A 24,136-nucleotide genomic window follows, 5' to 3' on the forward strand; every position below is an offset into this window, starting at 1 on the left:
TTTAAATTCCATTTTTTTCCTATAACTTCTATTTCACAAAATTTGTTTCATATATTTTTTTTTAAATTCCATTTTTTTTCCTATAACTTCTATTTCACAAAATTTGTTTCATCTATTTTTTTTAAATTCCATTTTTTTCCTATAACTTCTATTTCACAAAATTTGTTTCATCTATTTTTTTTAAATTCCATTTTTTTCCTATAACTTCTATTTCACAAAATTTGTTTCATATTTTTTTTTAAATTCTATTTTTTTTCCTATAACTTCCTAAGCCATTATACAACATTAAATTAAATTAAGTAACATGAAACAACATTAAGTTGTAGTTTTTAAATAATAAATTATGTTTGGCCCTCAGTTGGAGACAGTTTTTTGTGAAAGGGCTAAAACGAGCCCTCTGGCCCTCTGGCCCTCAGTTGGAGACAGAGGCTGTGACAGCCCGTCCCTGATTTTAAGAATTTTAAAGTTTTAATAAAGGATTTTACAAAAATGCCCTTTGAGGCACGCGCATTATTCGAGGTTAATCGTTGTGTCGTGCCATCTAAGATTTGTTTTCTTGACATATCCTCGTAGTATTCGTCGCTACGGACGCGTGGGCGCAGACGGTGCGTGATTTGGAGTTGTATCGAATAATTTATTAATGTTTGAAATTTGGGCATTTTAGGAATTATAATTTAGTAAAATCTGGAAAATTTTTTATGATAATGGACGGCCCAGATTTAATGAAGAATTAAATGGATGGCTGGGATGAGAGAAGAAGGTTTGTGGGTGTGTGTGCGTAAGAAGAAGAAGAAGAATGAGGATTGGGCAGTCGGGAAGAAAGAAGAAAGGAAAAAAAAATGGGATTGGGCAAAACTGCCCAATCTGAAAGAAGAAGGAGGGGACGAATCAGGAGAAGAGAGAAGGAGAAGATGGCCAATCGGAACAGAGGAAAGGAGGAAAGGAGAGAGGGCGAGAAGCGGAGGAGAGAAGATCAGAAACGGGTTTTTCCCCAACCCGTTTACCCACGCACCCATCTCTATTTTCCGACGATTTTCACCCGTTTTTCCGGCGAATTGCTTCAAGAAACCTCATGGGAAACACTCTAGGAGCCTTCCTCTACCCATTCCATCTCAAAATTTGAGATATTTGGCTTTCAAAATGGAGAAAACCGCAAGGAGGGGTGTGGCGGCTTTGGCTTCGAATCACCCAATCCCGAAGCAATTTCTTCCAATTGCCACCACCCATAGCTTCCTCTTGAGGCCTAGAACAAATCCCAAGCATTGGTTGGGACGACGGAGTTGATTTAAAGACGAATTGGAACTCACCCAATTCTAGGGTTCCGCACGGATTTTGGTGAAATTGAAATGTTTCCAGGCCACATTGGCCTTGGCCTCAGGTATAAATTTTACTCTACTAATTGAGATCTTCAATTCTATATTTTTGAGAATTTTTTGAAATAGTTGGATTTTCCAGCGAGCTGGGGCGGCCGACCGCCACCCGCCACCCGCGGCGGCCCGTACGGCGGCGCGTGGCCAATGGCCCGCCAATGTCATTCTTAGCATGTGTTTAAGGTTCTAGGTTCAGTTTTGATAATTGATGGACGTAAATTGAGTAATTGAACCTAAGTTCGTTACGATTCGTGGTTAGGTGAAAATGTGAATTGACGATCTGACTGTCAGATTGTCACCAAACTTTGATACGTTGTAATACGTAATATTTGAGGATTATAGGAACTTACGGATCGGGAATCCGATTTACGGATCTTTCAGAATTGGAGTTGTAAGTTTATAAAATAGAATGTTAACCGTCACTTGGTTTTGGAAATTGACGGAGATCCGACCGTTGGATGGTAATGAAATTTTAGGATGTTGTCCTAGATGTATATTATGGACCTCTGGAAGTTATGGATTGGAAATCTGGGTTGCAGATCTTCCGGATCGAATTACGTAGTTACGTGTTTTATATAAGTTATATATTCTATCGATATGATTTCTGATGTTGGATTTGATTTTTGTTCTAGGCGCCGATCGTCATGACGCCTTGATGTGTTGTGCTAGGGAGTTGTTGGGCGAACTCCAGGTGAGTGGGCAGTATTTCTGTTTATACCTATATACTATTGATATTTTTCCCAGAAATTGAATTTAAATGAAAGTACATTTTAAAATGCCATGCATGCATATTATGAGATATATGAATTAGTAATTGATGCATATATATGTGAATTGGTGCTGTGGACGCACAGGTGAGTATCAGGTGAGTTTTATGTTAATCATGTGAATTGTTGATAATGTGAATTGTGTTGAAAGCTCATAACCTGCACCCTTGGTGTTAGTGCTTATATTATTCACCGCACCGCACGCTCACCTTGGATCCAAGTAGGTGCATGTTGTACAGACCGATAGAGGGTTCCGACATGCTAGTCGTACAGACCATTAGAGGTGGTTCCGACTGGTAGGTGACCTTAGATTATGTGCATAGATGATTGATGAGAGAAGCACTAGAGCGTATTATTACACCATTCTTGTCGTACAGACTACTTCAGGTAGTTCTGACTTATGTGCAGAGTAGCGCCGTACAGGTCACCGTGGTGACTCCGGTTGGATTGGATATTGAGCTATAGAATTAACCGTATAGGACCAACTGCAGGGTCTCCGGTTGATTCCTTATTTCACCTGTTATATTGATGCATCCATATTCTGTTTTTGACATTATAGCATGACATACTTTCTGGTTTTGATAAAGATTGATGATTTGAGATATTTGAAGGTATATGCTATTATATTATTTTCTGGGAAAGTATACAGGTTTTACAGCGAAGGGTTATAAATGTTTTAAATGAAATGTTTTCGAAAAACTTTGTTTTACTAACCCACTCAACTTTGTTTTGCGTCCCTCCAGGTTCTAGATAGCAGAGCTTTGGTGGCCACGAGGAATCCAACGGTGTTCTGACAGAATTCACAAAAGTAGGACTCACCCTCGGGTGTTTCATCTTAGTAATTGTATCTTTAAAGCTTCCGAACTGTGTAAATGGTTACGTCACACTCACGTGACGGCCAGCATGCCCTCCTTCAGGACAGGGTGTGTCAGAGGCAAATATGGTCATGTACTATTTATTAAAATATTAATATATTAGAGAATCTTAGAGGGCCAAAGGGCTAAAATGAGCCATCTGGCCAGCCATCGGTTGGAGACGCCATCTCCAAGATATTAATATTTTAATGAACAGTACATGACCATATTTGTCTCCGTCTCCAACCAAGGGCCAGAGGGCCAGATGGCTCGTTTTAGCCATTTCACAAAAAACCATCTCTAACCGAAGGCCAAAGGGTCATAGGGCTAAACATAATTTATTATTTAAAAACTACAACATAAATTCATATTATTTAATGTTGTTTCATATTGTTTAATGTTGTTTCATGTTACTTAATTTAATTTAATGTTGTATAATGACTTAGGAAGTTATAGGAAAAAAAATAGAATTTACAAAATATATGAAACAAATTTTGTGAAATAAAAGTTATAGGAAAAAAATGGAATTTAAAAAAAATATGAAATAAATTTTGTGAAATAGAAGTTATAGGAAAAAATAGAAGTTATATGAAAATTTTTGTAAATAAAAAATAGGGTAAAAGACTGTTTACTACCATCATGTTTCATGGTTTTCAACATTTAGTACATCAAGTTTTTTTCGTCTCAGAGTCATACCTAAAGTGTAAATTTTGGGACAGTCTCATACATCCGTATGTCAAACTGTTAAATTTGCCGTTAATTGTGACGTGGCGCCCATGTGGACAATGACGTGGCGCTACGTGTCAGCCACGTTTTTTTTTTGTGACACGTTTTTTTTTTTCTTTCTTTCTTCTTTCTTCTTCTTCTTCTTCTTCTTCTTCCACCCGACTGCAAACTTTTTTTTTTCTTCCTCCTTCTCCTTTTTCCTTCCTTCTTCTTCCTTCCCCTTCTTCTCCTTCTTCCTTCTTCTTCCTTCTCCTTCTCCTTCTCCTTTTTCTTCCTCCGAATTTGGGGAATTTTTTTTTTCTCTCTTTCTTCTTCTTTTTCTTCTTTCTTCTTTCTTCTTCTTCTTCTTCTTCCACCCGACAGCAAACTTTTTTTTTCTTCCTCCTTCTCCTTCTTCCTTCCTCCTTCTTCCTTCCCCTTCTTCTCCTTCTTCCTTCTTCTTCCTTCTCCTTCTCCTTCTCCTTTTTCTTCCTTCTCCTTCTCCTTCTCCTTTTTCTTCCTCCAAATCTGGGGATTTTTTTTTTCTCTTTCTTCTTCTTCTTTCTTCTTTCTTCTTTCTTCTTCTTCTTCCACCCGACTGCAAACTTTTTTTTTTCTTCCTCCTTCTCCTTCTTCCTTCCTCCTTCTTCCTTCCCCTTCTTCTCCTTCTTCCTTCTTCTTCCTTCTCCTTCTCCTTTTTCTTCCTCCGAATCTGGGGAAATTTTTTTTTCCTGCTTCCTTCTCCTTCCTCCTTATTCCTTCTTCTTCTTTTTCTTCTTCTTCCTCCGAATCTGCCCAGATTCGTTTTTTTTTTCCTTCTTTCTTCTTCTTCCTCCTTCTTCCTTCTTCCTTCTTCCTTCCCCTTCTTCTCCTTCTCCTTCTTTTTCTTCTTCTTCTTCTTCTTCCTCCGAATCTGGGGAAGTTTTTTTTTTTTTTTTTTTTTTCTTCTTCTTCCTCCTTCTTCCTTCTCCTTCCTCCTTCTTCCTTCCTCTTCTTCTTCTTCTTCTTCTTCTTCCTCCGAATCTACCCAGATTCGGCTTTTTTTTTTTTCTTTTTTTTTCTTCTTCTTCCTCATTCTTCTTCCTCCGACTGCAACTTTTTGAAAAAAACCGAATCTGGGCAGATTCGGAGGAAGAAGAAGAAGAAGAAGAAGAAGAAGAGGAAGGAAGAAGGAGGAAGAAGGAGGAAGAAAAAAAAAACTTCCCCAGATTCGGAGGAAGAGAAGGAAGAAGGAGAAGAAGGGGAAGGAAGGAGAAGGAGGAAGGAAAAAAAAATGTTGCAGTCGGGTGGAAGAAGAAGAAGAAGAAGAAGAAGAAGAAGAAGAAGAAGAAGAAGAAGAAGAAGAAAAGAAGAAAGAAAAAAAACAAAACGTGGTTGACACGTGGCGCCCAATCATTGTCCACATGGGCGCCACGTCACAATTAACGGCAAATTTAACAGTTTGACTAACGGATGTATGAGATTGTCCCAAAATTTACACTTTAGGTATGACTCTGAGACGAAAAAAACTTGATGTACTAAATGTTGAAAACCATGAAACATGAGGGTAGTAAACAGTCTTTTACCCTAAAAAATAATAATAATAATATAAAAAAAAATCAAATCAAATGCAACGGCTAGTAGCCGTTTCATTTGAATTTTTTCTTAATAAATCTTGTCGGTTATAACCAACAGGAATAACAAAACATTAAAAAAAAAAAAAAAAAAACCCAGCCAACCAGCCAGCCCTGCCCTTTGGCCCTTTGAAATTTTGTGGGGCCCTCCCAGATTCCCGAGCCCTCTGGCCTAGCCCTCGATTGGAGACGGTTTTAGGGCTATTTTCGGCCCTCTGGCCCTCTAAACCCTTCGGTTGGAGATGGCCTTATGGCCTTCAAGGAGTCATATGAGTTGAAAATCTCATGTACAATTTTGTTATATGGTAATGATGATGATATCACCGATTATAATTAGCTAACTGTTCCAGTATAATTGATATTGTTGAGGCACAATCAAAATATGGTTTTTGGGGATGGAATTTATGGCGTCATCCTATAGGGTTTATCATTTTTATTATTTCTTCCCTAGCAGAATGTGAGAGAATACCAACACATGTGGTTTTCATATCTAATAGAGATGAGGTACAAATGATAGCATTTTTGTTTACCTTATGCTTTTGTTAAATTTGGTCAATAATTCTGCTTTGATTTGTTTAATCTAATGGTGAGATAAAAGTATGTGAAGAAGTGAAAAATTATGTCTAGAAATTATTTTCCATTACAATTTGTGGAAAATTAATGAAAAGAGCTACATTAGTTTTAAAATTTATTTAAACCCATCATTTAGTACTATGGTTTAGTGATATTCCTCTTCACTTCTAAATGAGAGGTCTTAGTTTCGATTCTCGCCAAAGGCGAATTTGAACCATATTATTATAACTATCCATTATGAGACTTAGCCAACTCTTCCAACATCTTAGTATAAATAATATCATTTGTTAAAAAAAATATCCATACCCAATACTGAAAATGACAAAAACACTTGGTCAAATTTTTTTAATGAAAATGACAACATCCATGTGGTCAAAATCCAACAAGCTGGGTCTTGATTTTGGTTGTTGTTGCCTATTGGGGCTGCTGTTTATTTTATACTTAATGGTTAAGAATTGTTCATTAGGCGTTTTTTTATTAAATTTTTGTTTTGTGAGAAAATTTTCATTCAAAATTCGCCTAAAATTTACCCAATTATTGTTAATTAACTTTCTTGTAAGATCACCTATCATTTGGTGAGTTTGATAGTACTCTGTAATAAATGAACACACATATAGTTTAGTCAGGGCTCCAAGACTCGCAATGCTTGTGTGTTCTCTCTTTCCACTCTCTCTTGGGGATCTCTTTCCTACTTCTTAGTGTTGCGCGATCATATGAACGGTTTGGTTTTTCAGTTACCCTTTATGAATTACTCAACAAAAAATTAACCAAATTCGAAATTTATTAATCATTTAAGGTCATCTACAACTGACCCGACTAAAGGGTCATAGGCCAAAATATAGCCCGTTATGACACGAAAACCGTCTTTAACCGCAAGCTAGGCCAAAGGGCTTGTGGGCCACACCCGGCAAAAAATCAGACACCAGGCCAACTAGCTGGTCAAAATGAGCTACCTAGCCAGCCCGATGCAGTAGCCTAGCCAGCGCCATTTATTGATTCCATTCCATTTACCAGCCTGAAATTCCAAAAGCTACTCCATTCCATTTTCCGATAAAATAACAAAACTTATGGCATGTTTACGAAGGGGTAATGAAATGAGCGGAAACGGAATTGCACAGAGTTCAATTGCCCTCAATTTGTCTTCTTCAGAAATCCATCAATTTGCGAGACGGTGGGAAGACATATGAATACAGGAGGCAGTGGGAGGGATTTGTGAATATGAGAAGTTGTTGGGCCGGGGAAGAAGATGATATGGAGGATAGGGGAGGCGTGGAGGACTTGTGAAAATGGAAGCTGATAGGAAGGGGTGGGAAAGAATAGGGGGAAGGCATGGTAGCCTGTGAACAAAAGGGAATGCGTGGGAGGGCTGTGCAGGTTGGGGAAAGAAACGATTGGAGATCGGGAAGAAAAGATAATTGATGAATTTTATCTGGATAAGTGTTATTATATATATATATATATATATTATTTGTTTGAATATTTTTATACAAATAAACTTTATATAGATGAATTTTATATAGATAAAAAGTTTATATACGGTTATTGTCACAGCCCGTCCCAAATAATTAATTTTTCGATAATGTGAAATGACGGTTTTATCCTTGGACGGGGAAATTGTCGTGTGTGTGTATGACATATTGAGACTTAAATATTATATTGTGGTTTTGGATGGGTGACCCATGTGGATCACACACACACACACAAACCTCATTCTCTTTCTTCCTCCCCGTACACACTCTCTCTCGGTTTCACTCTCTCTCTCTCCTTGCTATTCATACGGACAAGCTTCAAGATCACCCCAAACTTCACAGATCGAAGGCTTTGGGTGCACCATTGTGTTCCTCGTGGTGCTACGAGTTGATTGGTACCCATTTCAGGTAAGAATCCCTTCGAAATCTCAAGAACCCGTAACCCAATTTTCATGCACTATTCATGTAAACGTAAAACCTTGCATTTCAGGGAATTCTAAGCTTATAGGAAGCTTAATGAGGTCCTCACGAGTCTCGGGGTAGCTCGTTTGAGGAATTTGGACGTCAGGATCACGAGAAACGTTGAGTTGCAGTTTTGGTCGGAATTTCGAAGCTTCCCCGACGTGATTTCGTGAGATTTGAAGCTTCAAATAGGTATAACGCCATTTTTCTCACTCTAAGCTTTCATTTGGTTCAAATTTCATGAAAAATGGTTGAGAAACGAGTGAGAATGGTGAGTTTGAAATTTTACCCAGTTTTCTAGTGACCGGGGATGAAGACTGAATATTCCGTCAGTTTGGACGGAATATTCTCACGGTGTCAGTTAGATTTGACGGAATCTATTAGGTTTAACAGAATATTCCTTAACGGTGGTTAGGGAATCCGTCAGGTTTGGGCCGCGCGTGGGAGTGCGTTTTGCCTTGCCCTTGCCGGCGCGTGGCGGCACATGGGAGGTCCAAAAATATTTCTAAAAATATGGGGATGATCCTGAGGTTGTGTAGATTACTGTGGTATATTCATATACCTATTTTGAACAATGTATGAGAAGTTATTAGCTAGTTTTGTGTATGTGCTTAAAAATAACGTTTTAATAGTTAATTCGCATATAGGTGAGACTTATCCCGAGGACGAGCGTATCCACGGGCGACTCGGGGGCTACGACCCTTCAACTTATCAGTGAGTGGGCTTTTATTTTCAGTATATATTTATATACTTGATATATTTCCCAGAAATGCATTTTAAAGAAAGTATGCTTTGAAATAATATGTCAAATGCTTCTATATTTTAAGTATGCATTGCATGATTGCATACATTTATAAATGTGGTGCTGTGGAGTGAGTTCAGGTAAGTTATGTTTGGTTGTGTGAATCATCGATGATGTGATATGTGATATGTGATTAAGTAATGTTGAGCTCATAAGACTGCACCTAGGGTGATTGTGATTTAGCCAGCAATGTGAAGTACATGCCTGTTTATCACCTCCCGCACTATATGCTCATATTGGATCCAACTTAAGTGCACAGTCTTGTCGTACAGACCTTATTCATGGTTTTGACTCGTAGGTGACTAGCGAACTATCACCCAGCTATTATGAGAGAATAAAGTTGAGCATAATTATATTTCACCCAATCTTGTCGTACAGACCATTTTCAGTGGTTCCGACTTGTGTGCAGTATATTGCCGTATAGGTCATAGTAGTGACTCCAGCTAGATTGAGTTTGAGCTATGAATTCAGCCGTACAGACTACCTCAGGAGTTCCGGCTAGCATATCACATTTCTATGAAATTATTCTTACCTGGATTGTTTACTTTGTTATGTTTTGGCATAGCATACATATGAATATGATTGTGTGAATATGATTGGCATAGCATACATTTATTCCTACAGATGGCGTCAAATGTTGATGCACAAAACCGAAGGTCTTGGAACAACGTAAATCCGACCGTGAATCTGCAATAAATGTAAATAACACAAGATGTATCGTAGTTCACCCCAAGGTTTGGGCTACGTCCACAGTGATTATGTATTTATTTGAGAGAGAGGAGAGCCTCTGAGAGTGAGGCTTTGAAAGGGGGTGAGAGGGCCTAAGAATTGGCCTCCTCTCATTGTGAGGGTGAGGGGTCCTTTTATAGAATAATGACTCCTCACTTATTACATATTTGTCCCTTCCTTTATCACATAATTACATTTAAGTCCCCCGAGTATTTGTACGAGATCTAAATACGAGGCCCTAAATATGGTATAAACAAATTGAATTGATATGATTATATATATGTGTGTGTGTGTGTGTGTGTGTGTGTGTGTGTGTGTGTGCTTATATCTTAATTATGGGAAAATCTTACATGTTTTACAGCGAGGGGTTAGTATGTTGATAAATGAAATGTTTTTGTAAAACATTTGTTTTTGCCCACTCACATTTTCTGTTTTGCGCCCCTCCAGGTTCTAAGTAAGTTGCTATTGGTGGCTCGGGATCGTCAGCAGTTCTGACCTATTTGAATAATAGTAGACATTCCTGGTACTGTATAACTAGTACTTGTCATACTGGACTGCACCTAGACTTATTATGCTCTGATTAGGAGTGTTCATTGTTGTAACTAACTCATATCACTTTCGTTTAGTAGTGCACTCTAGTAATTTGGTTTTTAATTATTCGTATATTTACTATCTTTATCGCTTCCGCACTGTGCACATGGCTACGTCACTCTCACGTGATGGCCATCATGCCTTGACATCGGTCGGGGTGTGTCAGTCATCTATATAAACTTGAATTTTATTCATTATTACAAGAATAATTTATTTTAACAAGGGCAACTTAGTAATCAAGCTAGTTTTAATTCCAATTCAGGTGAATTAGTAAACAAGTTATACGAAACCAAAATATCATTCTTACTCTTATTCCAGCTAGTTTAGTAAACAACTTTAACATGAATCTAATTATGATTCCTCCTTAGTCCAATTCATCATCAATACAATTCCCTTCAATCTAATTACAGATTAATACACGAGCCCTTAATTTTATGAAGCAGTTAGTTCCAGTGCCATTTGTCAGGTGCATTTGGCATTAACATAATTTAATCTTATGATAAATTACAAAGCTTTTTAGACAAAATTTAAAAAACAAAAATTCTAATTTTTTTCTTCTATAAATACCTAAGTCATTCCTACACCATTTCTCACATTCTTTTCATCATTTCATACTATCTTATCTCATTTTATTTCAATATGGTAGTTTAATTCAATTATGTCTGAAAATATTATTTTAATATGGTAGTTTAATTCAATTAATCATATTAATTCAATTAAATTAATAAATTATTCAAGGGGCCAAAAAATAGCCCACTTCGGTTGGAGATGGGTTTTGACACACCCCAATCCAGAATGTCCATTGGGACTCAGAATCGAGCTGTGCTGGCCGACACCTGGAAGTTGACGAAGCCATAAAATATAGTGATGTGGAAAATGTGAATAAATTTAAACCCAAAAGTGCCTAAAGACGAGTGCGTTGTGAACGGGAATGAACATATTTCACACACGCCGTCAGAGCATAAGTAAAGTACAATAGTGTGGGTAAGGATCATACCCTCAGAGGTAGCCACCTATACTAAGATTCGCCAAAAATCCTCATCGATACGAACTTTTAGCAGCTAAAACCTGGAGGGGCGAAAAACAAGGGTGAGTTGGTCTGAAAATAAAGTTTTAATAAAAACCTTTGAAAACGTTATAACCCCTCGCCGTAAAACCTGTATAGTTTTCAGAAAATAATACTACGTATATACGTAAAACAATGCACAAAGACAGTAAAGATCCACACTTCGCACAGCCTTCACGTGATCGTAGCACTTGAACGTACTTATTTATACCCAGCACTTGAGCGTACTTATTTACACCCAGCATGTTCGGAACATCCACACTTCGGATTTTCGATCCGTAACTTCCAAAGATCCACATTATGCTTTTAGAATAACATACTAAAATTTCATTATGATCCAACGGTTGGATCTCCACCAATTGCAAATTCAAGTGGCAATCAACGTTTTATTTTACTAACTTACAAGTCTAATTCGGAAAGATCCATATGTCGGATTCTCGATCTGTAAGTTCCCATGGTCCTCAAATATTACGTAATATAATGTATTAAAGTTTGGTGACAATCAAACTGTCGGATCGTCGATTACTATTCTAATCAAGTGGCGGACCTTAATAGAACTTCGCTGGATTCAACAGATTTTGCAGATTTCATGGGCAATATTTAGAGCTCCATATCTCACTTGTTTTTCAACCAAATTCAACTCATAATATACCAAATCGAAGCTAGAGATGTATAGAACAAAATTATATCTTCTTGGAGTCCAAATGGTCACCGGAGATGGCCAGAAAATGGCCTGAAAGATGGCTGTCCGCGGGAAAACAGGGAAAATCGCCAGAATTTCTGGGCAACCTTTCAATGTCCATAACTTTGTCAATACTCAACGAAATCAAGTGATTCAAAAATGAAAATCATAGTTCTCGATGCGACTAAGAGATTGGTACCTTGGACGATGGCTATATCTTCATTATTTGACAGAAAAATGACTCGAAAGTAGCGGAGGTCGCTGGAAACTGGGCAAACTTTAAATCGTTATAACTTTCTCATTTCTTCACCAAATTAAACGATCCAAACATGAAAATTTATCTAATCGACAAGAAGAATCGATTTATACCTTTAGAGTTCAAAATATGGCTAGAAATTATCTGAATCACGCCTAGAAGTCTCGGCCCAAAACCTTGTTCTTCGAACTCGTGTTTCGGGTTCGTTTTCAATGAAACAAAACTCAAAACTGGGTTTATGGCGGTGAAGACATGCAGATAATGATGGTTTTGATGTTCAACAATCCGAAAGATTTGGTGATGATGGTGGTTTGTTTCATGGGAGAAAGGAAGAGCCGAGAGAGAGTTAGGAGAGTAGAGAGAAGAGCTACGGAAGAAAGAAGAAAAAGAAAGAGAGAGTATTCCAGAAAAGTGGGGATGGTCCCACGTGGCACTCATCCAACGGTCCGATAAAATAACACATGTTTAATTAATTATCAATTTACCAAAATATCCTTGACGTTTAAAGGTTCATAGAATCTTCGTTATAACTTCAAATTACATTATGTTCGCGCCCACGCGTTTGTAGCGACAAGTACTACGAGAATACACCAAGAAAACAAACCTTACATGACATGACAAGATGGTCCACAAAAGTCAACATCTTTGCCTCGAAGGGCATTTCCGTAAATTCACATTTAAAAACTATAAAAATCATAATTTTTAGGGATGGGTCATTATAGGTTTTTTGTCAAAGGGTTATGTTTTGTCCTATAGCCTTTTGACCCCCTCGGTTGGAGATGATATAAAATATGGTCAGGCACTATTCATTAAAAAAAATAATTTCTTGCAGACCTATAGGGCTAAACATGGTCTTTTGGCCCCCCCCCTCTTTCAGTTGGAGATGACCTAATGGTATATGATAAATAAATGGATCATGTTTGTAAAAATGGAAGACTAATATGTGGAGGTGAAGATCGCCATATTTTCTTATATTACTTTTGATAAATTACACAATGTTGTTACAATCTTGATATTTCAACAATATTCTTTGATTAAACATTAATATTTAACAACGTTAATCGAATGGTTAGCGCATCTAGTTTAGTTTATTTTTTGCATAATTAATTTTTTTAAGTAACATAAAACGTAAACAATTTCGACGATGTTATAAAAATATCCGCCTAGCGCTGCCTAGGTCTCACATAAGCGTTAGGTGGCTAGCCATTGCCCCCATTAACCTTAGGTGTTTGAAAATTAATAAAGGGTGCCTAGACCTGCTTAGGCGCCTGTCTCTGCCTATAACCAATTAGGCACTCACTTATGTAGTAACTTTCATTTAGACAGAAAACACATAACTTTCATTTTGCATTTAATTTTTTTTCACTAAAATAGGAGAGATTTGTTGAATACTTGGATGAACACTTGTCATATGCTTGTTTCCTATGTTTTCAATAAATTTTAATACTTTATAATCTATATATCATTTTATTTTGCAATTTATGTATTCCGATATAATTATATATATATATTTTTTATTATAACAATGGAATTATTTATACAATATATTGTAAATTTATTTAAAAATCAGCTTAGTCCGCCTCTTGACTAAGGTCTAATGTCTTTTAGAATCTTAATTTAGATCATTGTGCTACTTTTTTTTTTTTAACAAACGATATTATCTATATTAGAGATCGAAGAATGGATAAAGCCCCATACAGAACTAATTATAATTCTATAGTTTAAATTTACTTTTAACGAGAATTAAACTTAAAACTTCACACTTATTGCATAAAAAGAAAAGAAGGAAAAGAAGGAAGACGTCCGATTTATTGCATAAAAGAATTAGTACCTCCATGCAAAAAGGCAACTTGTTGAGAAAAGTGTGAACAGTTGCTTGAAATGAAGGCAACCTCGTCCCTTTCTTCCATGATGGAGAAAGAAGAGACAAAAACCTGGTAACCGCCGAATCAGAAAGAAAACGACGACAGGCGTTATCTTTAGTGATAACCACATACCTCACTCTCCCATCCCAAGCCCTCCACGTGTCTGCCGAAACTTCCATTAGCGCCGGATTAGCCTCCCTTCCCCAATCCATTAGCCCTCGAATCCAGCACCACCACCACCTTCTAATCCAATCCAAGCCAAACCTTTTTTTCCTCCTTACATTTTTCCTTCCTTTTTTCTCCTTATAGTTTTCAGGAGGAGGGATAGGAAAAGCCATGCTATTCACTAGAATCGATTTAAAGCTTCTCAGTTATAAATCAAGTAAAAAAAATACAACTAAATCGTAATATTAAATGATTATTATTATTATTATATATTTTTAAGATCCTTACATCGTATTTTATAAATAAACGAACCTGTAATCCATAATTTCATTAAAAAAACGGAGGGAGAGAGAGTGTGAATAACCAAACTCTATATAATTAGTGGTCAGCTGTTTGGGGGTTTGTTATTGGAGGTTCTAAGTGACAGCGCGTTTGGTGGAGGAATAGTAACGACAGCAGAGAAAAAAATGGATCACGCAGCCGATGCTCACCGGACGGACTTGATGACCCTAACGAGGTTCGTGCTGAATGAGCAGTCCAAGCGCCCTGAGTCTCGCGGTGACTTCACTATCTTGCTCAATCATATTGTTCTTGGCTGCAAGTTTGTCTGCTCTGCAGTCAACAAGGTCTCTCTCTTTGTTATAGTATCATTTTCCTCAAAGATTATATTGAACGCCAAATTTGTTCTTGGAATGAAAGTTTTCGAATCATTGTCATGACGTAGTCAATTTGATTAGAGCAGTGTGGTCGAGTTCTCCACCCAAGTTCGAATCTTGCTGTTGTAGTTTGGATTAAATTGGAATATCGCTCGAATACAATAGAAAATATTTTCCATTCTTAACTTGGTACTGTAGCTTTTGTATGCATGGCTTTTCTCTGTTTTTGGGGAACTGACTGTGACTGTGGAAATGGGGATTTTAATCTGGAATTTTTTGACTTGGGCAGGCTGGTCTGGCCAAACTTATCGGGCTTGCTGGAGAGACCAATGTTCAGGTAAGTATTTGATATCTGTTTATATTGAATATACTCTATTGGGGTTATTCTATAACGTGAAATTGTTCGATTTTTCGGTTATAGGGTGAAGAGCAAAAGAAACTGGATGTTCTTTCAAATGAAGTTTTTGTTAAGGCTCTGGTTAGCAGTGGCAGAACCGTAAGTCATCAAAGTTTTCCTTTTTAATGTTTGCGTTAGATGAATTTGAAGGACCAATATTGCTAACAATTTGGGTTTTGTGGCAGTCTATTCTTGTTTCAGAAGAAGATGAAGAGGCGATTTTCGTGGAGCCAAAATTGCGTGGAAAGTAATTGTCTATGCTTTATGCCTGCTATTAGAGCTTGTTCAAATGAATGTTTGTTTTTGAGACATATAACTGAAGGCTGTCTGTCTGAACAATGCTTTGAACTAATACTGGAGCAGGTACTGTGTTGTGTTCGATCCACTGGATGGTTCGTCAAACATTGATTGTGGTGTTTCCATTGGAACGGTACAATCCCTCATTCTTATTATTTATTTATTATTGCATCAAAAGACTACTGACAAAATCTATGTACTTGAATCATTTGTTCCAGAATAACTCAGTGTTATGGTGCGAAACATTTGTCTTATCAGATTTTTGGGATTTATGTGGTAAAAGATGGTGAACCTTCTCTTGACGATGTCTTGCAACCTGGAAAGAATATGGTTGCAGCAGGCTACTGCATGTACGGAAGCTCTTGCACGGTATACAAAACTCCACCTTTCTTGTGGATTTTCGTTGCCTGCAGTCCAGATTTGGAAGACACTGCTTTTAACTATTTGGGAATGTAATGGTTTTACAGTTGGTGATAAGCACTGGATCTGGAGCTCATGGGTTCACCCTTGATCCTTCTCTCGGGGAGTTCATACTAACTCACCCAGACATCCAGGTATTTCTCTTGCTGTAACACACGGAAGGAATTCAACCTCTTTTGTATCTGAATGTTGCTATGATAATTCGTGTGCTACTTGAGAGCGTACTACATTCTCATCTATTGTCCCAAAATTTTTGTGAGCGTGTGCGTGCACATATATATAGTGAATATGTCGTTTTGATGAGAATGTAGTAAATGAGATGTGTTATCTTTGTAATTAGCTTTTTTTTTTTCTTACTTTGGAGTGTCCAACGTTCAGTACATATCTGCTTCTTTCCCCAGATTCCAAAGAAAGGAAAGATTTATTCAGTGAATGAAGGGAATGCCAAAAATTGGGATGGCCCGACAGCCAAGTATGTCAAGCTCAATTAATAGTTCTTATTTTGACGTCCAGCATTGGAAATTTATGACCCTTTTGGCTTCAGGTATGTGCAAAAGTGCAAGTACCCGGAAGATGGTTCATCCCCGAAGTCGCTAAGATACATTGGAAGGTACCGTGGATTCTCATCGTAGAAGTTTAATCTGGTTTTTCTATATGAACCATCTGCCGCTGTTGAATTTGAATGTTGATCCTTCATCCCGTTCTTGTGTTCGACATATGATGCTGTTCTGTTTCGTTCAGTAAGTAGTGATAGTTATGATTTATCGTCATGGTTAACAGCATGGTTGCTGATGTTCATCGGACATTGCTGTATGGCGGTATCTTTTTGTACCCTGCTGATAAGAAGAGTCCAAACGGGAAACTGCGGTATGTCAAGCACAATTACAGCTTTCATTTTCATTTGAAACAGTCATGGAAGCTTTGTATCATGTTCTGTAGCTTCAGGTTTAAGTTTATGGACTTAAGTGACGCATTTGGTTTAACTTGTGTTAACTAGGGTTCTCTACGAAGTCTTCCCAATGTCCTTCTTGTTGGAACAAGCGGGCGGTCAGTCCTTCACTGGCAAGGAACGGGTATCGACTCTCGGACATTTCTTATTCGTTGATATGATGAATGAAAATGGTTAAATAGCTTGCTAGTTTTCTGTGTATAAAGCCGATTCATGCCAGAAGTCAGGGCCGGCCCTGAGGGTAGATGGAATAGGCAGCCGCCGGCAGAAATTATAGAACTCTGCTCCACACTCCGTCATGAAGCTTTGTGCCAACAAAGTATACTTTGTGCAATATAGACAATTTCTCGTAACTGCAGAAAACTTCGAAGAATTATCAAACTGAATTGTTAATCGAGCAATCTATTACTAAAATTGTTAGTCGAATATGTTATGTTGTTAGATTGTCAATTTAAATCACATCTATAAATAATGATTCACCTTGTTAGTTGTTAAGATTGATGGTTAACAAAAGAACATTGAACATTACTTGCAAGCCAAGACAGGATTAATTTCTTTTCATTTGTGAGTCGATTTCAAATTGATTGTTAATTGATTTTAACATCATCTTGACAGGCCCTTGACCTGGTTCCGACCAAGATACACGAGCGCTCTCCGATCTTCCTCGGCAGCTACGACGACGTTGAGGAAATCAAGGCACTCTATGCAGCTGAGGGAAAGGAATGAAACTTAGAATTCTGGTTCTCTCATCGTAAATCACATAATTGTTAATCTATTTGAACTCCTCTATTAGATGAAGTTTGTATGGAGAGCGTACAATAATTTGTTGATGCTTACAACTCTAACAAGGTTATCGTCTTATATTCTGGAGAACTGCTCTACTTTCTTTCCTTATGTTCTCAGATTTCAAACAACTCTACTCAATTAAAGAAATCCATCAAATTAACGGAAAAGAAAAAGAGAAGGGCGGAGGCCAGCCCCCGTTGCAGCATAGACAGGCTCAAGGCTCCGAGCTGCCAAGGGGCGACCGAGAGAAAGATGGCGAAGTGTTTTGTTCAAAGTGTTGTGTTCGTCACTTTGTTGTCAAGTATAAAATCGGATAACAAAGTTTCGAAAGAAAAAAAAAAACACAGGCTTGGACCTCAAGAAAACATTTCATAGATATGAGTTCCATCCATGAAGGTTACATTAAATTGGATCCATCAATTCTGAGGCACCTGAAACTGAGATTCTTATAATTCTACTCTTTCGGTTTCCTCAAATACAGTTAAAATTCTGATCCTAGGTAGCTCGGGATTCAAGAAATCTCGTTCATTCAGAAATCTTAAAGCGGAATAACATAAGATAGATTTGGTAAATGTCACAACAGTTGATTTCCCAATACAAGTAACTAACTCAAGCTGTTCTTAAAGGAGGTGAAACAAGGATGACACCGTCTCCTCTGACAAAGAGAAAAGGAACCATCCGCTTTGTAGTCTGCAATGGAAAAAGAAAAGTCGGCCAAAAAATGTAATACAAGATCAAACCGATGACAGCCAAAGCTAAAGCTAAAAATCATGCTAATTCTACAAGAACGCATTCTCACTGATGATGCCAACGCTAAAAGCAATTTCTTTGGTTATTAATTGAAAAAGGAGAAACCAAACATACCAAATATAAGTTACACTTTGATCATAGGGAAAAAAGGCACGATATTTAACATAACCTATACTAGCTTCAGTTTAGTATCTTTTAACGATGAGATAAATGAATGACAGAACAAAACACAACACATTCAGGAGCAGACGTGATCATGTTAGCATAAATTTCCGTAGACAGATGTTTTCCAAATTTTAGCATGTCCACAGTGGTAATGCAGAAACATTCATTTCTAACTGAGCATCCCCATAGGTAGTAAACATTGTTACCTCTGGACCTATCTGAGGGTACAGTCACTACAGCAGCTCTACCCCAAACACTGTTCTAAAAATCCCCGCCTAGCACCTCCTAGGCCCTGCCTAGGCGCTAGGCGGCTGGTCACCTTCCCAATTAATGCCTAGGAGTTTGAAAATTAATAAAGGACGCCTAAACCTGCTGAGGCGCCTTCCTAGACCGCCTAGGCACCTGCTTAGCCCATCCATACCCGCCTAGGTTGCACCTCACTTAAACAGAAAATAGATAACTTTAATTTTGAATTTTATTTTTTTCAATAAATTGTAAGAGACTTGTTGAATACTTAAATGAGCATATTATAGGCTTGTTCCCCATGTTTTCATTGTATTCCAATACTTAATAATATATATGTCATTATATTTTGTAGTTTATGATGAAATTATATATATATTGAGTATAAACACACTTATTTAATGAAATATAATAGATTTACTTAAATCCGCCTAGTCCGCTTAGACGCCTAGGCACTAGGCCCCAGCCCGCTGCCTGACTAGCGTCTAGCGTCTTTTAGAACCTTGACCCCAAAGTTATGCATTCTTTTATTATTTATGCAATTTAGTCCTCTAGGAAAACAACACTCCAAGATAAATTGATTTCCAAAATCTTTTGTTTTATATAAACTAGTGAAAAAGAAAACAGAGTGTGAGCTACATACCCGGACAATCTCTTCATAAGTTTCATCATCAATTTCTACAGATGTAACAACTTCTTCAACATCACCAAGAATCATATTTAAGTGTTGATCATAAGCCTGCAAAAGCCAGAATTTTAACAACAAAATCAGAATCGAACAGGAAGCTTTATAACCACAAATACTATGCTAGCAAATATCACTTCACATACTAATTCTTTGATAGAAGAATACTGTTTGTTTACACGCCTTTCCTTACAACAGAAGCAGCTAACAATTAGTGACTCTATAGAAAGTATTTTCGAGAACCATGGAAACAAAGGTGGAGTGGAAAAGATACATTATTTGGAAAATATCAGTGATTGGCTTAGCATAACCCTTACAAGAATTACAATCCCAGCTAAAGTCCATAGATTACTCAGGATCTACTTATTCATACTAGGATGAGTCGGCTAGACCATATATTTCGAAGCTTAGCATTAAACTAGGTAGAGATATTGTCGTATATTTCATAGGTTCAATAAAGATGAGTTCACTAATAAAAGTGCCAGACTGACACTCACTTCACATACTATAAATTTAAAATTTGACTCGGCACCAAGAGAAAAGAAGATTCATCCTCGAAAAAACCATAAAAATAGCTACAAATTTCTTATAGAGCTACACAATTTTCCTAGCTCCGCTAAACCGGAAGTATAATTTCGCGATAAGAGCAAACTATACAAGTTATAAACTGCAATAGTAACCACCAACTGACCACCATTATCATTGCCATAATCATCATAGTGTCAAAAGCAACATCGAAAGAAAAATATAAAAGAAAAAAAAACATAGAATTGCAAATAAAATGGAAAGACTCGAGTTCCTATCGCAAATGAAAAAATAGACAATTATTGAGCATACATGACAATTTTGTTATTGGTGTTCGAGACTATAAAGAGGAGAATCAAACCTTGATGCATATGGGATGTAATTTCCATTCAGCTGTTAACACTAAAGTAGCAATCTTTAAACCCTAATTTTATTTTCTCATTACTTTTTGTTTTTGCCCAATCTAAAACCCTAATTCAAAAAACCCAGAAAGCAGAGAAAACCTGAAAAAACCTAATATATAGCAGAGCGAGAGACATGGTAGATAGGGCGTGGAAACGTACATGGAGTTTACCGCGCAGCTCTCGGTCGGAGCGAAGCTTGACGTAGATGCGCTCGTCGAGGCTAAGCCTTATCAGATCCAACGGCTCCTTCACGGCGCTCTCTTCCTCACTCGCCATTTTTGTATTTTGCTCTTTCTTCGAAAGGGTTTATTATGTTGGGGGCAATTTGTATGGACTGAGCTTATTTATTATATTAAATATTATATTGTAATATAGACTGGACAATTTGTCTTTGATTGCAAGGCCCACTGTAAACAGGCCTAACACCAAATTGCTTTTCGAACAGATGTTCTATTCAAATTAGGGTGTAAGGTTAGATGGTCAACCTAATTTTAAACTAATATTTGTAATTCAGGTTTAGATTAGGTTTTCATGCGGGTTTGTTCGAGTTCCGGTTTAAATTGGTTGGGGCTTACTGGGGTTTGAGTTTGGGTTTGTCCAACTTTATAAAGTTCAATCTGGTTATATGTTATTTTATGAGGTAAATCTCAAGTAACCATATAACATCAAATTATCTACATGTCATCGTCCATACAAAAGATAAACCAAATAGTGTGGGACACATTTGCAAAGTTTTAACCATGCAAAGTTGAATTTAAATAATAAGACAAGACCAAAGTTTTTAACTAATAAAAATGTAAAAGCAATACTATCGTTCATTGTTCAAATGAAGACCAAACAACTAACTTAAGTATAGCCCTCCCAGACTTGTACCTAGCTTATATAACATGAAGTGGGACGAGTGATATGCGCATGAACAATTTGGGCTAGAAATCGGGTTTGGGTTGACATGGGTGGGCAAAGCATCAACTCAACCCAATCCAACCCTAAATTATAGGGTTGAGGTCGAGTTATGCTTGGACGAGTTTTTACTTCATTGTAACTCGCCTGAACGGATTGAATCGAATTGTGCATAAATGGATTCGATTGACTTTACCCAAGTTGCACCTTTAATTCAAACACGAATAGAAAATACAAATGATAACATAAAAGTATCACAAATCCAAACGTGACTATCAAATTTGTGTTATGCGAATAAAAAAACAAATAAAAAAAAAGAGAGATAGTACAGGAGAAAACTTTAAATAGGATTTTGATTTTATTTTTAATTAAATGAATAAATTTGTCTTTGTCCATTGTAATCCAAATTTTTTAATTTGCTTCTTATCCACATGGTGCATATTTGACAACAATGTCAACAAAAATATAGGTTTTATATTTGTCGTATCATCACTTAATGGTTAATTTAAAATATCTTTAACTAGTATATGACATTACAACTTGTTTGTACCATACTTAAGGCCTCCGTATTTAGATCTCGTATAAATACTCGGAGAACTCAAATGTAATTATGTAATAAAGGAATGGGCAAATATGTAATAAGTGAGGAGCCCTTATTCTATAAAATGACTCCTCACTCTTTTTATTAGGAGAGGCCAATTCTCAGGCCTAAGTTCCACCTTCAGAAGCCTCACTCTCCTATTTAGAGGCTCTCTCTCCCTCACAAAGAAATACAATATCAGCGTAGACGTAGCCCAAACATTGGGGTGAACCACGATACATCTTGTGTTATTTACATTTCTTGCATATTCAAGGTCGGATTTACGTTGTTCCAAGACCTTCGGTTTTGTACATCAACATTTGGCGCCGTCTATGAGAATCGACACGAAAAGCTATGTCGGTTCTCTCTCAATTTTTCACCTCCGCCATGGATCTGCAAAAACCCACACAGAGACACAACCACGGAGATAATACACGAGAAGAAGCTGCAAAGAGCACCAAATTCCCAAATTTCCCCGCCACTGCCCGCAGACACCACCATGACCATAGATCCCAACCACACCACCACTATAACAGCCATCGTAACCAGCAGCATCATGGGCCAGGAAAACGACACCCAATTCAACCTCGTTGGCTTCTCCATCTTTGTACGGACCAACCCCCGGTCCGACCGCTTCAAAGTCTACCGCTTCCACCACGTCGAGTTTTGGTGCACCGACGCCACCAATGCTGCCTTCTGATTCTCCTGGGGACTCGGCATGCCCATGGAAGCTAAGTCGGGCCTATCCACCAGCAATCAAACCCATGATTCCTACCTCCTCCGCTCCGGCGACCTCGATCCCCAGCTTCGACCACTCCGTCTCTCACGCTTTCTCCGCCACCCACGGCCTTGGCGTTCATACCATCTCCATCCAAGTCGAGAACGTCGTCTCCTCCTTCACAACCAGTGTCGCCTACGACGCCAAACCCTCGGCGGCCCCTATCCTCCTGGATAACCGCGTCACCATCACCAAAGTCCAACTATATGATGATGTCATTTTGTGATACGTCAGCTATACGGACCGCAACCACCTCACAGACCCCGACCCCCACCTCTGGTTCCTCCCTGGATTCGAATCCCTAACGTCGTCGTTCCTAATCGACTTTGGAATCCGCCGCCTTGACCACGCTGTTGGCAACGTGGAGGATCTCAAATCGGCAGTGTCCTACATCAAAGGTTTCACTGGATTCCACGAGTTCCCCGAGTTCACCGTGAGGACATCGGGACGAGCAAAAGTGAACTCAACTCTATCGTCTTGGCGAACAACAAGGAGATTGTGCTGTTTTCGATGAACGAGCCGATGTACAGGACGAAGAGGAAGAGCCAAATTCAGACGTACCTGGAGCACAACGAGGGTGCAGGGGTTCAGCATTTAGCGTTGGTGAGCGATGACATATTCAAGACGTTGAGGGAAATGCGGAGCCAGAGCAGCGTCGGCGGGTTTCAATTCATGCCAGCGCCGCCGCCAACGTATTACAGGAATTTGAAGAAGAGGGTGGGGGACGTGCTGACGGATATTACACCCAACTTATATTGCCAATTGGTGTAACCGACACAGTTTTTCTGCTCTGCTCTGCAAATATGGTAACTGTGGCTCTAGGGACAGAGACTGATAGCTCTATCTTCTGTCTGTCCAGTTATAACTCGGTAGTAGGCTTCAAGCCAACCGTTGGTCTCACTAGTCGAGCTGGAGTTGTCCCAGTCGGTCCAAGATAGGACACAGTTGGGCCAATCTGTAGGACTGTAGCTGATTATGTTCATGTCATGGATGCTATTGTCGGCATTGATAGCAACGATATTACCATAAATAGACCCTCATAGTACATTATGGTGGATGGCTATGGACAGTTTCTCAGGGCTAATGGTCTCAAAGGAAAGAGATTGGGGATAGAAACAAGGTGCAGTTTTGGTTGAGAATTTGCAAAATTTGTTGAATTTACACCCTTGTCGATCGAGATGGATCTCGACATCACCACAACGATCTCCTTTTACAAATCCGGGAGATCCTTGCCGATGACCGTGAAGCCCACCGAGACGCAGATTCCGAGAATCTACTTCACCGTTTCCCGCGAGCTCCTTCGGCCATGGATCGGTTCCTCATAACCTTGGTGATCTCTATGATGTCATCAAGGGAGATGTTGCTGCTGTGCTTGAAGAGGTGGTGATCCGTGTGGGAGGGGGCGGTGATTGGTGGCATTGGGATGGAAGGGGAATGGGAGAGCATCAACAGATCGTCCAAAAGTCTCTCTGTCAATAAAGGCTGTCCAAGCAGCTGTCACTTTAGAGAAAGGAATATTGCCCTTAATCATGTCATCAATCGACATATCCAAAGCAGTCGCTCATGGAGAAAAGCCGAAAGCAAAAGCAAAAGCAAAAAGAAATGACAGGAATAAAAGAAGAAAGTAAAAGT

At 38.3% G+C, this 24,136-nt stretch overlaps 2 protein-coding genes and 1 pseudogene across 3 annotated transcripts; 2 read left to right on the top strand and 1 right to left on the bottom strand.

Annotated features, from left to right (window-relative positions):
* The first annotated feature begins 13,922 nt into the window (after nucleotides 1–13,922).
* On the top strand, nucleotides 13,923–17,561 carry LOC103416291 (fructose-1,6-bisphosphatase, cytosolic). 2 transcript variants are annotated; one of them, XM_008354547.4, is made up of 12 exons: nucleotides 13,923–14,595; nucleotides 14,915–14,962; nucleotides 15,047–15,121; nucleotides 15,208–15,269; nucleotides 15,386–15,452; nucleotides 15,538–15,688; nucleotides 15,787–15,873; nucleotides 16,141–16,211; nucleotides 16,284–16,349; nucleotides 16,520–16,606; nucleotides 16,737–16,812; nucleotides 17,304–17,561. In XM_008354547.4, the coding sequence occupies exons 1-12, from the start codon at nucleotides 14,498–14,500 to the stop codon at nucleotides 17,412–17,414; spliced, it is 999 nt and encodes a 332-aa protein (XP_008352769.1). In that variant the 5' UTR covers nucleotides 13,923–14,497; the 3' UTR covers nucleotides 17,415–17,561. The 2 variants fall into 2 exon arrangements, with proteins under 2 accessions (XP_008352769.1, XP_008352768.1); XM_008354546.4 differs by having other exon boundaries at nucleotides 15,578–15,688.
* Nucleotides 17,562–17,823: 262 nt separating this feature from the next.
* Nucleotides 17,824–20,699, bottom strand: LOC103416292 (sm-like protein LSM3B). Its single transcript, XM_008354548.4, has 3 exons — nucleotides 20,406–20,699; nucleotides 19,276–19,371; nucleotides 17,824–18,164 (listed from the first exon to the last, which is right to left on the bottom strand). Exons 1-3 carry the CDS (start codon nucleotides 20,520–20,522, stop codon nucleotides 18,084–18,086), a joined length of 294 nt encoding a protein of 97 aa, XP_008352770.1. The 5' UTR covers nucleotides 20,523–20,699; the 3' UTR covers nucleotides 17,824–18,083.
* A 1,583-nt stretch (nucleotides 20,700–22,282) lies between these two features.
* On the top strand, nucleotides 22,283–23,275 carry LOC103416316 (4-hydroxyphenylpyruvate dioxygenase-like; annotated as a pseudogene).
* Nucleotides 23,276–24,136: the final 861 nt, after the last annotated feature.

Source organism: Malus domestica, chromosome 05 (assembly GCF_042453785.1).
Source record: "Malus domestica chromosome 05, GDT2T_hap1".
Taxonomy (NCBI): Eukaryota; Viridiplantae; Streptophyta; class Magnoliopsida; order Rosales; family Rosaceae; genus Malus; species Malus domestica.